At 42.1% G+C, this 18,637-nt stretch overlaps 1 protein-coding gene across 1 annotated transcript in view; it reads right to left on the reverse strand.

The window, feature by feature from the left end:
• Positions 1–830: 830 nt before the first annotated feature.
• Positions 831–18,637, reverse strand: part of LOC105530468 (cysteine-rich motor neuron 1 protein-like) — a gene marked incomplete at its 3' end in the record, with an annotated part of 88,544 nt that continues 70,737 nt past the window's right edge. Inside the window, exon 6 of the mRNA XM_011968035.1 lies at positions 831–952. Within this exon, the coding sequence (XP_011823425.1) occupies positions 831–952 (122 nt within the window). The remainder of the gene's footprint in view (positions 953–18,637) is intronic.

Here is an 18,637-nt window from a genome sequence, read left to right on the forward strand (position 1 = left end):
TTTTGTTGTATTTGTCCAAATCCATCTCCATCTTCCTGTGTGTACAAGTATTGACTAAATAATGCTCCGAATGGTTACTGACATGTAACTTGAGTTTCATTATTTTTTGTTAATGAATATTCTGGTAGAGAAGCATGTTGTAGGTTCCCCTTCCTTCTATCACCTAAACTCAATAAACATCAAGCCACCAAACACCAAATCCTCCCATATAAAGTCAAAGGGAGAGGCAGATTCTGTCAGAAGGAATCTCATGACCCAAGAATCCTTTTTCAGGGCCACATGGGTCAAGTCTAAAGCAGGCCACTACCAGTGACCACCCACTGATTAAAGATGTCCCCTCCACTGCCTCTCAGCCTTTTGGCTAAGATCAGGTGCAAAGATGTTCTAAGTAGGAAAATGCTAAACAAGATGAGCAATGTTTTTCCTGTTCCCAAGTGTGCCAGACCCAATGTAGTTTTACCCAGGTCACCTCCCGACAGCCATGGGACCAGTTACTGAGTGACAGCAGGAAAACTATCACAGGCTCCAGGATCCTTTTCCTGAAATTCCTAAGTTTTAGAAATTCTGTAACACAGCTGAGTATGAGAGCTACATGCAATCTGCTATTGCATCTCCAGAATCCTCTTTCTGATGGGTGGAATGATAGCTCCTAACCTAACTTTCTTTACTGCACTGTGGATTTTAAGCAAACCTTTTTGAGTGCCCTTCAGCAAGTCCCTGAAGGTTAATAACCCTGCTTTGTAAAAGGCAGAAGCAGCTACGTTGAACCCTCCCTCCTCCTCCTCCTGCACAAATGTACACTCTCTGAGAACAAGAGAAACCCCACGTACCATTAACACATTCAAAGACATCACAGCACTTTCCAGGTGTCCCATCGCCACGAGAGACTACGCGGGGAGTGGATCCCACCTCACACACGGGGAAACCACATAAGCCAGAGAGACACTCGCATCTGAAACCAAAGAAAAGGGAAGGAAAACCCCATGAATAAACAACAACACAGAAGTTGGGAGACCACAAACAAAGTGGCAGTGGCTGTGGTCTATATGACCAGTACCTGGTCTATATGACACTGCCTCCTTTATCTGGTGTCACTGGGAAATGGGAAGGCAGGAGGGGTTCTGACATAATTTGCTTTCAAATAACTAAGGCTTGTCTCCTTTATATACACCCCAATTTTTAACTTTAACCATTTTGACAGAAGTATTTCTAAAACGCATTACCTCATTTCTTAGTTAACCAGACTGGTATGGAGCGTAACAAACATTTTCTGGCTGACTCAGGGACATCTTCATATGTATCTGTTATGCTCTTCTGTGAATCAATGCTTGCACAGGCTAATACAGAGTGAGTGTTCCCATGCTAAATGGCCCCATGGTGCTCCTTCGCTGCAATTGATGTTTAGGTGTTTGTCATAGATTTTCTGACTCCTGGTTCAATGATTAAGTTATTAGCTTTTCAGTGTTTTCTTGTCAGTGTGATGTCTCAAGTCCACTCTCATCTTGAGCCATATTTAATTTATGATTGTACACAATAAAAGAAATGGACTGAAGACTGAGGAGCTCTTTATAAAGAGAGGGCCTAAGTTGTAGTAAGTGAACTTTATGACAGCTATCTTGGGAGCTGAAAGTCTTAATTTTTGGATCTTAAGCTACCACCTGAGCATTGATCTCTGCATGCATGAATGGGGTGTTCCATGAGCTGCAAGCTGGCTGTGCTGGCTCTCACCCCTAACTTCAATGCTGCTGCAAAAATTGCTAAACACAGAAGCGTGGGCAGGTGAAATAAGAGGAGACAAAATGTTGCATCCGCAACAATGAAAGAGAGGCAGGACATAAGAAACTCCGGGCAGCTGGGTGTCAGCATGTGAATGTAAGATGAGGAAAGAGCCGCTACATTTCTGCCCTGGGACTCCCCTGGGGAGAGACGTATGGGTCAGAGTGTGGAGAGGATGACGGCGGGAGTTCCCAGGTTGACAGGAGTAAAAGGAAGGCATCCTAAAAAAAGACATCCTGGCAGGAAGTATGTGGGTATTTATGTACGGTAGAGGTCAAGATCAGGGGAGGTAACATTCCCAGCAGGGAAAACTATCAACACATTCATTAACTGTGCTTTTGTACCCCCTTCTTATTTAAGTAATTGGTTTGTTCACCTATTGTTCTTTGGATCTTTAATAAATTAATATATGCTTATAGCCCACAAGTACCTCAATAATCAGGCCCAGAGACTTAATTACATTTATAATTAACCATGGAACTAGAAAAGAAATGACTTCAGGTTAAGATTTGCATCAAAGACTATTAAAGCCACTGGGAAGGTGGCTTTAAACACCCCACTATCACCCCAAAGCAGGCTCTCTGAGGATTCTTCCATGTGGGGTGACAGTTCTATTGGATTCCTGGGAGAAGAGGGTGTTAGGTCATTCAGGTTTTGCTGCAATGGTATTTCTACCAATGGTTTCAAGTAAAGGTTTGCCTGTTTTGTGTGAGCAGAGCTTGGAGCTCTCAACTCAGAGTCTATATTCCTGCAGGACAATCACTTTCTAGTGCTGAGTAAATGTGAGCTGGGCTTTTAGTGCCTGATAAGGTCATCCCATACCTTTTCATGCTTATATGCCTAGCCATTGCAATGGTAAGCACATAATCGTACTGCTGTGATATAACAGTAACATTATACTGTTTACATTTATTGTACTTGGCACTCTGCACAACTTAAAACTCTCTGGAGTTTATAGATGAATGGAACTAGAGTACTGACAGGCCACACACTGATCCCAATGCATAGATGTGATTACAATGAAAGCAACCTTCAAGAATAGCTGGTTAACTTTCTCTTACATATCTTCTATGATTCCACATTCTTGCCTACAGATGTGCTCCAGGGAATCATTCTGATCTAAACAGAGAGTGTACCGTCAACCAAAAAATACCCGTTCAGATGTTGTCCTTCAACACTTGAACAACCTTTACTGACCGTGCGTGCGCACTTACGTGCTGGGTTCTCTGCTAGGCTGTTAGGAGTCACACCACACTGAACACCCATGACTAAGTCTGCCATTAAGTCTTTTTTTTCTGTTTATGTTTGACCTATTTTCCCAACATTTGTTTAAAAAATTTACAATTTTAGAAATATATTTAGTATATTTCTAAGTATAAGTGCAAGTTTCTTACAGCCATATATTGCATAGAGGTGAAGTGTGAGTTTTTAGTGTACCTGTCACCCAAAGAGTAAACATTATATGCATTGCGACTTCCTAACATTTAAATATTCCTATTATTTTTCTAGAGTCCCTTACAAGTTGTCTCCAGCAGGCTGTAGAAGAGCGGAAGCTGCACCCAACTACCTATTAACCCACCTAGGAACGGAAAATGTTTTATGCTGAATCTTTACATCTAAACTGATTGCATAATAAAGATCCTGGTTTTGCTAGCTGGTGTGACACCAGCTCCTGTCTCCTTGTCTCCTTCCCTGCAAAGCCTTCTGATCTACCTGTTGCCATCTTTTGACTTTTCACAGCCTCCCCTGAACCTGAAATTAGTATCTTAATCAAGAAAGAGCTTATGAAAGAACAACAAAAGGTAAAAATCTGGGCTGAGGTCAGATATCTATTGGGTAGCTATCTATTCGGTTAAAACCTTACTGAAACTGCCAGTTTTGCAGGTCGAAATGGTCAAACAGCATTTCCTTATGTTCAACATAATACAACTCACATCAGTTATCTTTTAACAGGTATGTTTACATTCACTCAGGTAACAAAAGGGGACCCCATCATGACCCATATTTGCCCAGGAAGTCTGTTACATCTATAAATGATATGAATCCCATGTAGTTTAAAAAAATTCTTCAGTAAGATTATTCTAGATGCTCTGGTTAACACACACTGCAGGAGGTATTCTTCCCTTTCACCGATGGGAACAGGAGTTACACAGCTTAGTCAAGTGACCTGATTTTAAATAGGGTTTCCTGTTCTCTGTGTTTTCCACTAGAAGAGACTAGATTTTCCTCTACTGAGTCATGAAGAGGAAATGCTAAACTACAGAAGAACTGACGCATGCAACCTGTACCGTCCTCACCACGTTCTTTCTCTTCATTTTAATACTTTTTGTCCTCCCTAATCTTTCCCCTACCCTTTATCCCCATCTCTGGAGAAGGAGCAAGCGAAGGAAAGGAGAACACAAAAGGGGCAGAGGAAACAGACTACCATGACAAACGCTGCAGTGAGCTGATTTCAACACTTACCCTCATTTCTGAAGCCCTCTCCCCAGTTTCCAGTTCTAGTCCAATCTCCCACTGCCCAAGTCTCCATCTCTCCCAGATCATGCCACATCCATCCTAAGGCTCAGTTCCCGAACTTCTGCAGTCAAAATTTATCTTCCATTACTCCTCATTTTATGTGTCACTTTCTCAGCCTAGTATTCAACACTCTGAAGTCCATATTCCCCTTTTCCAATTCTGTTTCCCAGTATTTCCCTTCATTTTCCAGTGCTACAGTTATGCTCTTTTCTCCAAGTCAGTCCCCACTTTGCTGTCTCTGCACTGCCTGCCCTAATGGCCCCTGCACATTCCTCATCCAGCCCTTATGCTCAGTTGTCTTTCTAGGCCAACCTCAGATAATAGCTTCATCTCTGAACCCTCAAACACCACACTTTTCTTACAGCACCCTCTTTCTCTATTTTGTGGTAACGTGAGGACTCATTTTAACATAAGCTCTTTTAGTACCTACCATGCTTAGTCATATAAATGCTTCTTACGTGGAAGTGAACTGGAGATTAACAAGACAGGAATAACATTAACACAACAGAACAAAAACACAAAAGAAAGAGAGGAGAGCACTGAGACTTCTATACTGTGAACTCATAAAGGCCACCTCAGGCAGACCTATTTGCATGACACCTTGAGCAGAAGTGCTAAGGGTTTTAAAAAATGAAACAAAATAGCTTTATTGAGATATAATTCACTTACCATAACATTCACCCTTTTAAAGTACACAATTCAGTGGTTTTATATTCAGAGGGTTGTACAACCATCACCAGTACCTAATTTCAGAACATTTTCATCACCTCAAAAAGAAATCCTGTACTCACTGGCAGTCACTCCCTTTCCCCCAGTCCCCGGCCCTTAGCAATCACTAATTTATGTTCTGTCTCTATAGACTTGCCAATTCTGGGCAGTTCATATAAATGGAATCATACAGTATGTGGGCTAAGGGCTTTTTAACTTCAAAGAAGATGCAACCTGTATCTGCAAGTAACCAGAAAAATAAACTCTCAATGTAATCCTCAGAGTTAATATAATGATCAATCGAGGTACCACATTAATAAATTTTTGCATAATGTAATCACAGCTGCAGCCAGGTGGGACTTGGTTAAGCTGTTTTTTTTTTTTTTTTCTCAAGTAGGAAATGGATTCAAGCTCAGTGGGCACCTGAGTGCCTGAGTACAATGGAACTCAGAAATCATGGAAACCCCTAGAGGGCACTCACCCCCTTAGGAGGTTCTGCTGGCTGAAGGGTGGTGAGTACACACTTATGCTTTCCCTTCATGTCCTGTGCTTCCTGGACTTCACAGACAATCCCAGGCAGGCCAGAAGGTCAGAGTCCAAGCTCCTGGGCATAGCTTGCAAGGTGCTCCTAAATCTGCCTCTACCTGTTATTAGTTTCCACACTCTACTGGTTCCTGCACACACCCTACACTCCAGCAACAACGATGATCTCACGCCACTGAACCACCTGTCCCCACCCCTTATCACTCCAGCCACAGCTCACGTCCACCCAGCCTCAAATCTCTGCCTCTCCCTTGCCCCTGGTGAATTGCCCACAACCTTAAGACCACCCACTCTATAAGACCTTCTCTGGTCAAAAAACAAACAGGATTAAATTTCCCTCCTCTGACTTTCAACAGTACATAAGAGTACCTAACTCTTGAAGTGCACCGACCCATCATACTAAATCAAAATCAGACTGTTTCTCCTGTGAATTCCTCTAGTGCAGGGGGCATGTCTTACTTGTTTTATAAACAATAGTAAAAAAATGATAAAGGTACCCAACCGATAACCTGAAATAAACTTTTTCATGGATACAAGTCAGGGATTAGAGCATGTATTGTTTCATGTTTTTTATTTTTATACATTTTAGACTGCAAGCTTGTAGGTATGGTGCTTTTCAAAATTAGTATGTGGAAGGAAGGACTATGGAATGTGTTTAAAATGCAGATTCCAGGGTACCCACTCAAACACTGTTTTTCTGCAAGTTTGGGGAGCGGCTCCAGAATCTGCCCATATGATAATCTGCTCTCCAGGAGATTCTGCTGATGGGAATCTGCAATCCACTTTCCAAGAACTTTGTGCCTAGATGTGCACAGCCTGGGTGGTCACAGTTTAATTTGTACTTTCCAGTGGAAAAAAAAAACCAAAACCAAGTACAACTAGTTTTAGCATTATAATGAGAAGAATGATTGCTAGTACTTGTTTTTGATCACTTACAAAGACTCCTTCCTGCCTGCATACCATTGCTTAAAAGTGAGAGATACTACCTACGAGGGAAGAAAAGAACAGAAGTATTACCAATTTATCCAGTACTGTCACCCAAAGAAGAAAAATGTGCGACTGCTAGCAAGCTACTTAAACTCTTGGGGACTGTTTTCTCATCCATAAAGTGAGATAGCTGGATCATAATAAACTTTTTTCTAAATATAAAATCCTTTGATTCTATCATTGCCATTCCCATTCCTGTCACTGCTGCAATCTGACCTCAGTTCATCCTCTTCTCACTCCCTGTCCTTCGGGAACATCAGTCACCTCGCATCCCTTACTCACCTGATCCTCCTCCTCTCCAAGCACCTCAACCTTCAGGCCCAGCTCAAGATAGGGTTTTTGCACTGGTGATGTTTTGATTTTCGTGGGGCCATAATAATTATGTAGCTTTTCTTTTTTTCCCTACTAAAGAACTCTAAGCAAGGCTGGAAAAGAAACAACATGACAGATGCTGTTGTCTCCCTACCACTAGGCATGTTTCAGACCTTACATAACTAAGTGGAAGGGTCAACAGTTTGTTTTACTACAGTGACCACAGAAACCTTAAAGGAGGATAACCTATAGGAGATCCTGGAGGAGGCCATAGGGGTAGGAGTCCTGTTTGTCCCTCCCACAGCCCTTTCAGCAAAGAACAGGAGTGCCCCTCAACCTCCGCCCCGTCCTGTCCCCTCAGAGGTATCCTCCTGGTGTAGGTGCTGATGTTATCCTAACACTCCCCACAGTAAGCTCCTTCTGCAGAGGAGGCAGCTCGGAAGCAGCAAGTCATCACACTCCTCACCCTCCCCAGCAGACCCTGATCTTCCTCCGCCCATATCCTAGAGGAAAACAAGTCAGTGAGGTATTCTGGAAAAGATTTCTTCCAATACTGGATGTACTACACACCGGAACTGAGTGCTTGAGGCCTTCAAAAGTGGAGGCATCACTGACTATAAATTAAAAACTACTATTTACAGGTGGGTGGGAGGTCTCCCTTTAGTCAGGAAACAAGGATAAATGAGGAATGAAAAGGGCAAAGCACTTGTGTTACTAGGATTCTACACAGTGTATTAATGATATAGCTTGTTGGGAATGGAAATTATAATGACACATAAAACACAGTACTATTCTATAAAAAGCAGTTTCAACTTTAATTAAATTCGATGTACCATCTTTCTTCTGATTAAATTTTTTATCTCTTTCCAAGAATGTGTGTGTGTGTGTGTGTGTGTTTTTTAAAGGCTGCAAACAAAATATCCAAAAAGAAACAGGTTTCCTAACTGAGGGTCCAACTCTTATGGAAAACAGCACTCCTCTCTAAGAAAGTTCCTTAGGCTCACAGTTTTCCTCATGCTTCACCGTAAGAGATTTACTACTCTCTGTGTATGAATAACTAACTAACCCTCCTTCCCTCTTTCTCCCCGTCTCAAGTCTATTCCTGCGTGATTTCCTGGCATTTCCACTCCCCCAGCACTGACAAATGTGCTGTAGCCACAGCAAGCGCAGCCCTGCTCTGGGGATCATACTCTCACCCCACAGCAATCCCTCCCCTGTGTACAGTGAGCTGTCACCTGTCAACCAGAAACTGCACCTTCTTCACCACTTTCCCTTTGGAAACCACCAGAAAATCACTCTGCCTTTTGTTGTGGTGGTGGTGGTTGTTTTATGCTTTGTTTTTCTTTTTGGGGGGAGGAATCAAAGGTCATGCTCCCATGTAGGGAAGGTAAAGACAATTAGGTTTGGGTTCAGTGTACACTGTTCGGGTGATGGGTGCCCCCAGATCTCACAAATCACCGCTAAATAACTCACTCATGTAACCAAATACCACCTGTTTCCCAAAAACCTATGGAAATAAAAAATTATAAAATAAATAAATAAAAAATAAAATAAAATATTCCTTTGCGTTCCTACTATTGGTAATAATAATAAAGCAGTCATTAAGCTCTTCTCTTCCTAGCTTCCTCCTCAAGGCTGCCATGTGGCTCAGGAAGCTTATCTTAAGGTGCTAAGTTGAAAGAAAAGTGGTATAAGCTGCAGGAAAATAGAAGTTGTAAGTCTACGTGGTTCCTGCAAGAATTTACCAATTATCTTCTAGGACTCTGCCCCACAGAAAGTAGGTGTAGTGGGGAGAAAACAATGGCATCTTTCACAAATTACTACCTTGATGTGACTGGCTAAAAAAAAAAAATCGGGGTTAGTTTTGAAGAGACTCAAACTAATCGGGTGGCGGGGCGGGGACGACACAGCAGAAACACAGCTGAAAATAATCGCAGGGCCCGTGCCCTCGCTGAAATGTTAGAGCTGGGATCTGGCAGAAATCCTGGGCCACTCAGTCCAGCTCAACAATCCGATATCACGTATCGAGAGCTGGCCAAGTCCCAGGAATGGAAGACTCCCTGCCTTCACTTCCGTAGGTCTAGGGGAAGACAATGGCATCTGCTTTCGTGGCTGGCAGGATGGCTTTAGAGAGTAAGACGGGATGGGAGCGAGAGCTGCATGAAGGACTAGTTAGGAAAAGTAGGAAGGGAAACTGGCACATCACACTGTGGAAAGGAGAACTGGGCTGGGACGTGGAGAGTAAGTTTCAGTATAGGAACATAAGTTATTCCCACTTCAGAGCAGAATTGCCAACTGCCTCAGAAAATAGATGCTTTGAAACAATGAATCAGCTTGTTATGAACATGTAATGATTTTGTAGCTATTTACTGAGTGTGTACATGCAGCAGGCACTAAGCTGGACTGGGGCTGGGGATACACAGGGTTCTGGCCTTAAGTTTAGGGAATTTAGTTTAGGGAAGCTTTGTATATATAACCACAAATGAGAACACAATGGGATGTTGACTATTCAATCTCCTCCCCAGAGCACACAAAGAATAAACACCAACGATGTCTGGACTAACCTTCTATTTGAAAATCTGACCAAAGCCTCCACTGCCTGGCTGCTAACACTCCTTCAGGCCGCCAGAGACATCTGGGGCCTGAGCTGGCGCTGAAACAGATGACTTTAAGCATGTGTCCACTTGGATTCCTTTGGGCAGTCAATTCCCAGCCTCTCATCCTTGTCATCAGTGCAAAGTGAAAGACTGTATTGTCTCTCATCCTCCAAGGAACACACATCCCCAGAGAGCCCTGCTCTGGGACTCTTTCTTCTGTGCCAACCTCCCTTCCAACTGACTCCCCTGCTTCCTCCAAACTTTCCTCTGCAAACAAACCCCCTCTTCCTCTGAACATACCACACAATACACCACTCAAATTTGTTTCTAACATTTACCTGGCTCTCCCCTAAAGATTCTATTTCCTTATAGCCTTCTCCAGTGAGACTGAGAATCCCCACCTCCTACTCACTTGTTCACCTGGGATGGAAGGGAGGTCAAAGTTCTCTAACTTGACCACTGGCTACTTCCACGTGGTTGCTTTCCTCTCTCATGCTTCCCTTCCTGTGACTCTGTCTCCTATCCAGCGCTTTAGGGGGCAGAGGTTTGGGGAATGCACTTTGACAACAAACCAGTCTTAGGTTCAAGTTCTGGCCACTTAGGAACTATGTGACCTTGGGTAAGTTGAGCAATCTCTCTAAGCCTCAATTGTAGCCTACATACAGTGGGGATGACTAAAGCACCCACATGTCATATGACTGCTATGTGGATTAAATGAACTGATGAAAAGCATCCAGGATAGTGCCTGGAACACAGAAGCACACAACACCTGTTAGCTGTTTTATATGATTATAATTTGAGAGGCTTGAGAGTCTATGTGGACAAAGTATTTTCAACACTCTGGCCTCACTTGATCTTTTGGAATCCAGTGACCCTTGCTGCCCCCTCTACTTCGGTGACTCAGTCCTGCGGCCACAGTTCTCTGAACTCTCTGAAGTCAGGCATCCTATCTGCTGATCACAATGGTGCATCCTTCCAGTTCTCCCTGGCCCTTGCTCTACCACACTGACACTTCAAAGTCACTGAGGCGTCTACTCCCCAGATCATTTCCTTTTTTCTGCAGCCTGAACCTCCTCCTGACTGCACCTCTTTAACAATGGAGCCCAAAACCCACGGTGTTTCACTTGAACCACCATCTTCCTCACGCCTTTACCTTTCCTGCCTCTTTATCCTCCTTCTGTATCTGTCTCCTCCAAACCCAATGTATTTAATCCCAGAGACCTCAAACCTGAATGTCTACAGGAGTCAGGCAGAAATCCTAGAAGAGTAGAGGGAGGCTGTAGACACCTCAAGAAGGTCTGTGACCTCTAACAGGGAATCACTACTCATTCCATGCTTAAGGGTAAACTCAATGAGGGCATACCTTCCATGTACTCAAGAGAAGTCAGATTTTTATGTGAAGTATGCCAGTTTTTAAATATCAGTGACTAATTTAAAAATAGAAAAAAAGGGGCACATTAAAGAAAACATGTCTTGGGGTAAAATTCAGCCCCAAGAACTACCAATTGTAAACTGTGATTCAACTCTTTGACTTCCTCTGTGCTGATACTGAAGCTGTTGAGAGCAGCTAGAGAAAAGTCAGAGCTACTCTGCATCTTCTACACTGAAGTCCCCCATCACGCCTCACAAACCCCGGTTCATTCCCGATGATCACTTCTTCCACGATGCCTTCTCTGACTAGAGGCAAAAGATAAACAGCTGGTGCTGTGTGTGTGTGTGGTGGTTGTGGTGGTGAGGGGTGTGAGTGGCAGTTGGTGAAATGACCATCAAATGTGGGGGAGTGGGCACAGAGGGAAGGCATTCCAGGTAAAGGAAAGAACACACTAAATTTATAAAAGCAAGAAAGAGTACGGTGTGTTTAGTTTAAACTAATAGGTGAGCCCACCAGAAGTATATTATGTACTGAGAAGAGGACTGGGGTTATTATGGGGGTACTGGCAGGAGTCATGGCCAGAGAGGGAGGTCAGGGCTGAGTAATAAGGGGCCTTGCATACCATACTAAGAAGCATCTTTACTTGTAAGCAACAGGAAAGTACATCTTAAACAAGTAATGTAGTCTTGCAATGGAGTCTTGCAACGGAGTGGTTATCTCGAGAAAACCCAATATTGTCATGAATTCCCTTTTTCTTGAATCATAAAGGTAGGTGGGATTAGTGTTAATGTTTTAAGCTGCAAGACACACAAGTCAAAAAATCAACAACAACTGCCTAGAACACCCTTCTCTCTTTCTCCATCTGGTGAACTCTGACTCATTCTTAAAGACTCAGTTCAAAAGTCAAATCTGACCATTCTCCAAATAGGAATTAGCATGTCTTTGCTCTGCAAACTTTGTGTTTTTTGCACACTTCTACTTCCAAAGCATACAACGCTTTAAACTACAATGACTTATACATACTTGCCTTCCTTTAGAATACATGCTCTTAGATATCAGAGACTATATTTTATTCCTGCTGAGCAGCCCAATGCCTGCACTCAAACGCTCAAAATATTTGCTCCCTGAACAATCAAAGAACAGTATGGGGTTTTGATGCTAGGACTTCTGCTGCAGACTAAATGTCTATATAATTTAGTTAAAAGCATTCATTATTTACCCGTGCTGGGTACTGATGAGAATGAAATATATAGGGTGGGTCCTTGCCCTCAAAGAATCCACAATCTAAAGTCTTAGGAATTATCGTTAAAACTCTTCATGATCTAGCTATGGAAATCAAAGTCCCTGATCATATTATCATAAGAGCCATGACATGTTAACTTCCTTTCTTTTCAATCAAAAGCAAAGTCAGGAAAGAATAATTTACAAAGCACTTGTCTATATAATACATTCACAACAGACTGACCAAGGCCAAGAGAAACCACCTGTCTCTACCTCCTGGGTTCTAATTAGCAATTAAATGTCTACCCAATATAACTCTGAATTCTCTGCAAACTGTGGCAACTACAATGATGAGGAAGCCAATAATCCATATCCAGTGTAAGGGTGTAAATGAAGAGTAAAATATATTCCGTGATTTGGGTTGCTTTTGGTATTTTCATCAGAGGTAGGGCTTTAACATTTTAGACTTGCTTATCAGCTATGTAAGTAACTTCACAAAGCATTTTTGCAGAGCTGTTCTGTTTGCATGTGCCATGATGATGACATAGCAAATGAGGGTAGGGAGAGACCTCTGAGTTACAATATTATCATGCTGTGGATTCTGCTTTCAACTTTACTGAGAGGCTTATGGAATTCAGTTAAGTTACTTTCTCTCAGTCCGACTCAGAGGGCCACATATACAGTGTCTGGTGATATCCATGACCACTCAGATTAAACTGGAAGCCACTGAGAGCCTTGCTTGTTTTCGGGACTAAGACAAATATAAAATAAGGCTAGACACTAGGTCAAATTCATGGTGAGATACAAAAAGCATAAGGCCCTAGTAGAGGAAACACAGCACTCATGCATCTGAAGTGAATTACTGACAAATCAAACACTCTACTAGGGAGATAGTTCATCCCCAATGGGCAAGGGCTTTACTTCTAGGAAAGCATATTTTCTTCAATCTGGGGATAGGTCCAATAATAACACGGAATTCCTACAATTATTTTGTTTTAAAAACATCAGAGTTTAATATAGACTCTGACTTTTTTAGTCATGAGTTGACTCGCTCTTTTGGGCCAAAAATTACTGTGACAGAGGGCAACAGAATAGATGTTCTTTTCTTAGTTGAGAAAGATGAGCTTCAAATACACTTCCAAATTTTTTTCTGCATGTGTTTAAAAACAGAGAGAATGCTACCACAATAGCATGTCAAGAGTCACGAATGTTTTAAATCTGTGCTATGCTAATGCATATTTTCCTTATTATATAACTTATTTACTCCCAAAAAGCAGCTGGAGAAATTATTCAAATTAAAGGGAACAACAACAACAAAAATGAACTGAATTATGGAAATTTGTCTACTAACAGACCAATCTTAAAAGAAAAAAACAAAAAACCCAAACTGTTAAGTGCCATCTTCTCTGAGACACTATCTTAGAACAGATGGATATGATAATCAATTACAAGATTCTTAATTTGATAAAGTCCTTTTGAAAATGCATATGCAGGGATAGTTAAAACTGGTTAGCTTGAGTAGGCATAATACAAGCAACTTAATTGCCTAGCACAATGGTAAAAGCACATGAATGTACACTAAATATTATTTGGTGGCCTAAAAACCTAACAGTGTCTCCAAGAAGAAAAAAAGAAGTGCTTTCTGAGCTCTGAACGTGACCCTGACAGTTCCAGGTCACCCTCAGGAAGTTTCTGGCTTTGACACGTTTGTCGGGTTGGGTTGACATGCCCTGTGTTGACAGCCCCTGACCCTTGTGTGATGCTTCCACCTTCCAACACCCTCCTAAAGACTTCAAACCGCAGAGTTATAGGCTGGAGCTCTGGATATAAGAGTTGACAAACTCTGGAAGGCTCTACCACGGAAGGATAAGCACTTGAGCACACAGAGCACTAAAGGACTCTTGATGCTGCTGCTCGTTCCATTTCTTAGAAGGAGACAGTTGTTCCAGAGCAGAGGAATAAGAAAATCCCTCCTGTCCTACTGAGTTTTTAGGAGGGAAGGGAGGGATAAGAAAAAACTGTCATCTGTTGTTCCATGTGTATGTGCTTTTTGAGGTGCTTGATTTCTCAGTTTGGTTTTAAAGCTGGCATATTATTGTATGGTTTTTCTTAAATTTGGTTTTCATTGTTTGGTAGAAAGACTGTCTATTAACTGATTCTTTCCTTGAAGGCAGATGACTGTGTGTGCATGTTGTATGTTTCCTTCTTATTACCTTCCAAAACTTGGGAGCCTTTTTGAAACTGGCATTGGTCATATCTGCAAGACGTTAAGATCCTTTAAGCACGTGCCACATTTCATTCACCACTATATCCCACACCAAGCCCAGTGTTCTGCCTTCCACGAGGTCCTCAATGAGTATTTAATTATTAAATTGCTTTAACCGATTGGAGCATTTAAAAATCTGTACCTTGTTTTCACTCACTGTAGCTGTGTGGTTAGATTAATTTTGATTTAACTCAAGTGCTTCTGAAGGGAAGGGATAACCTGCCAAAGATTCCATTCGGCTGGCCTCATCCGGTATGAGTCAATTTCAGGCTGTGAATTCTGGAACCCCAGAAAACTTTTTCTAAATATCTCTCTCTATTCACAAGAAGCAGTGTGCTAGCAATCTGCTAAGATTCTATTATCATAATGCAAGACAGCACCAACAAAATGAATTTCCTTGAGAGCACAATTTCAAATCGAAGCAGCTCAGTGCAAATATTTAGATGTTATAGTGAAAGCAAAGGACATTGATGACCTTCACTCTGGTCATGGGCTGTATATTTGACATATTTTTCAGACACAATGGGACTATCATCCTTCCTTTTATCTTATTTCCTTTCCTGGAGTTACAGAGTCTGGAACTGTGATGATAGGACAGGATATGAGTGGGAAACTGCCTTCTACGGTTAATGTTTTATGGAAGAGAAATAAAACTGAGGTTCAAACAGGGAAAAAAGTCACTTTGAGTAGATCTTTTTTCATTTTAAGAGACATAGAAAGAAATGGTTCAATCATAAAGTTAGGAAAAGAGAATCTAAAACTTGTGCAAGAATATAATTCTGTGTGTGTATGCACAATTAAGTGTAAAATACAGAAAAGAGCAATATATGAATATGGAGAAGCTGAAGACAGAGAAGACACACACAGAGTCAGACCTCAGGGAAAGTGATGTGGCAACAGAAGGGGAGAAACAAGTGCAAATATGGGTCCAAGGGCCAGCAAGTAGCCATGCATGGGCTGATACAGTTTCACACAGGTGAGCCTGTGGGGGCACCAGGAACCATACACACATGGCCCTACCCAGCACATTTACCAAGGCAGGTTGACAGGCAGAGATATCGACATTCTATTAGAAAGCAGTTTAACAGTAAATCCTTCTCTTGTGGAGTCAGCCTTTGGCCAGATATTCTCTGCTTCTGCTATGTAGGGACTATCTATTTATAGATGTAAAGAAAAAAAAGGGTAACTAGCAATAGTCAACTAACCACTGACCAAATAGGCAATCTGTTTTACTGAATTATTACTCAGCTTTCACAACCCAAGCAGTTCTGATTACCCTGGCTTAAATCATTACTCTAGTAGTTTATTTCATTTTGCTGTTTCTAACTTTTATTTTTTATTTTAAGAAAGTTAAAAAAAACCATAATTCTTTTATAACTTCCTTTGGACTTTCTCCCTTTCTTATCCCTAGGCAAGACATATATCTCTCCCATTATTTTCTGAGCTGTGAAATTTCCTAAAAATTTTCTTTCCCTTTGTTTCCCAAGAGTCTCCTGTCGCTAGTGGCTTGGGTTCCTTCCCCTCTAAAGGTTTTTAGAAAGCGAAAGAATTTAGAGGTAGAAGTTACTTTTGAGACAATCAAATCGCTCCTCCCCTCCTTTCTCCGAATGGAAAACAGACCCAGGTAATGTGAAAGACTCACCCAAACTCATGCAGAAGTGGGCCTGGATTCTAGCTTTGAACACATGGTTCGTGTGCTTTCTGCACAGCAGCACCAGGTGATGTGCAGGGGACTATTCTTTAGCTACGGAATGGTTTACTCACAGGTATGCGTCTGCTTACAGACAATAACAAAGTGCATGACACAGAATGTTAGGGCTCCTGAGGCAGGGCTGGAGAGGGCCTGGTGGTGACTGAGCCCAGGGCCACAGGGGACAGTGCGGCTCGGTGGTATGTGCCACACAGACCAGCTCTGCTGATGCTCATCGGGTAGGACCCTTCCAGCTCCACGATGCTCCCTCTATGAAACAGAAGAGCGATACAGCCTGCCTCCTGTGTTGAGCTCAGTGATTCTGGCTTGTCAGTATTTCCAGTGAAACTGTACTTAGAATTTCACGTGTCCAACATATTCTACTACATTTTTTGGTGAAAACAGAAGTCACATATTAGTCAACATATTAGCTAACAGATAATCTAACATTTTTAATTACCTTGAAGCTAAGGAAAAAAAAAACAGTCAAAAATACTTCTGAAGATTGATTTAAAAATAAAATGGGATTTTTGGTCTAGTGTCTCAGAACGCAAGAGATACACATGCTCCAGATATAGGTTCTGGAAGAGAATCAGGCCCTTTGGTCAGAGAGAGGCAGGAGCCAGGAGGGAGCTTGGGAATCTGGCTTTCTGAAATGCACACAACCCAGAAGAAACTCTATTTTAAGTTTCTGAACATTATAAACAATGACTTAATTTATTTCTACCTTAAAATAGCTGGATTGGACTTTTCTCAATAACTTTTAAGAAGGGCATATTTATAAAACAAATTGATAACAGAACTTTTAGAACAAAAAGTTTGGGACAAATTTCATAAAAATAAATTGAAAATAGGTGACTGTCAATAATATGGTAAGTTCATTCATCTTAATAAAAAGATATAAAGTTACTTATCAAAAGGTGTAGGGTATTTAAAAAACTCGTGACTTATAGTGAAAGTGAGAAAGGTGGAGGTATTACTGTCTAGAGTTTTTAACTAGTTAATGTCTACCCTGTAAGCCTCTATCTGAAACACTGGTGAAAAATTATGGAGGCAAAGTGAAGAGTCTGTAAAATTAGGTCCAAACATTGGAAAAAGCAAGGAGTGGGAAGTGCAGAGAAAACACTGTGGTCTTAGAACTCTCCATCTTCTTGAGAAATAGCCCAGTTGGGCTGAGGTCTGGGCTGGTGGACACCAGGAGAACATGGACTCTCAGATGTATAGCCCAGGCTGGATCCATCCTCCAAATGCATCTGCCTCTGGTGAATCCATTCTTCTCAGATAAGCTCAACCATTATAGAGGAGAACCTCTCTCTATTCAACATCTTTGCAAGTTTTGTTGTGTTTCAAAAATGGACCTGGTTTTATCAAGAGAGATTTTCTGGTATCCCAAAGCAGCATTCCCTTTTGTATGATGGGAGAAAACCCAGTTTAACCTAGGTGGTCACAGTACTCTTCAAGAAGCAGAAGGTTAAAAATAATGGTTGGCTAAATGGTACTTAAAGCTAAGGTGGTGGCTCAGAGGCTCTTAAACCACGTGTCTGCTCCTGGGTGGACTGCCAAATGGCAAGCGAAGAAAGAAGCAGAAAAAGAGCTGCTGAGGGGACAGGGGATTAACTATAATGCTGCCCGAATTTCACCTGAAGACCCAGAGCTCCAAGGCCAGAAGGGCATGAATTTTTGGAAAAGGTTCACGTATCTGCAACACACCACCAAGTTCCTGCAATCAGAAAATGAAATCTAAAGGGCATCTATCTTGGTTAAATGTAGATTAGGGTGGATTACAAATGGCCACAAATTCTTTGTGGCTTATCTCATCAAGAAGTGGAACCTACTTTCCTACCCTTTGAATAAGGGCTTGTCCTGGTACTTCCTTTGACCAACAGAACATGGCAGAAGTGTTGTGTAATTTCCAACTCTTGGTCTCCAAAGGCTTTGCAACTTCCTCTCCTGCTGCTGCTTCTTTTTTTTTTGAGACGGAGTCTTGCTCTGCCGCCCAGGCTGGAGTGCAATGGCCGGATCTCAGCTCACTGCAAGCTCCGCCTCCCGGGTTCACACCATTCTCCTGCCTCAGCCTCCCGAGTGGCTGGGACTACAGGCGCCCGCCACCGCGCCCGGCTAGTTTTTTGTATTTTTTAGTAGAGACGGGGTTTCACCGTGTTAGCCGGGATGGTCTCGATCTCCTGACCTCGTGATCCGCCCGTCTCGGCCTCCCAAAGTGCTGGGATTACAGGCTTGAGCCACCGCGCCCGGCCCTCTCTCCTGCTTCTGACATCATGTAGGGAGAGGGGTCTTTCCAGCCATCCCAGCTGAGTTTCCAAACATGGGAGGGACATTCAGTCTCAGTCAACCTGCCAGCTGGCTACAGAAGAACTGCTCAGTCAACACACAGAATCAGGACAAAGAATAAATCTTTGTCATTTTCAGCTACTTCTTTCGGGGTGACTATTACACAGCAATGAATAACTGAAACACGTATGTGGTAGGCAGATAGAAATGTGCTGGTGAGATATAAATTCATATTCCCCGATATATTTCTTGGACTTAAAAACAACAAAACATTGTTATCGAAAAAGCTCCAGTGCAAAGAGCATAGGGTTTTCAATAAAAAATCCTGGATTGAAGCCTTGAACCTGCTCTGTCTCTTG

Source organism: Mandrillus leucophaeus, unplaced genomic scaffold (genome assembly GCF_000951045.1).
Source record: "Mandrillus leucophaeus isolate KB7577 unplaced genomic scaffold, Mleu.le_1.0 Scaffold823, whole genome shotgun sequence".
Taxonomy (NCBI): Eukaryota; Metazoa; Chordata; class Mammalia; order Primates; family Cercopithecidae; genus Mandrillus; species Mandrillus leucophaeus.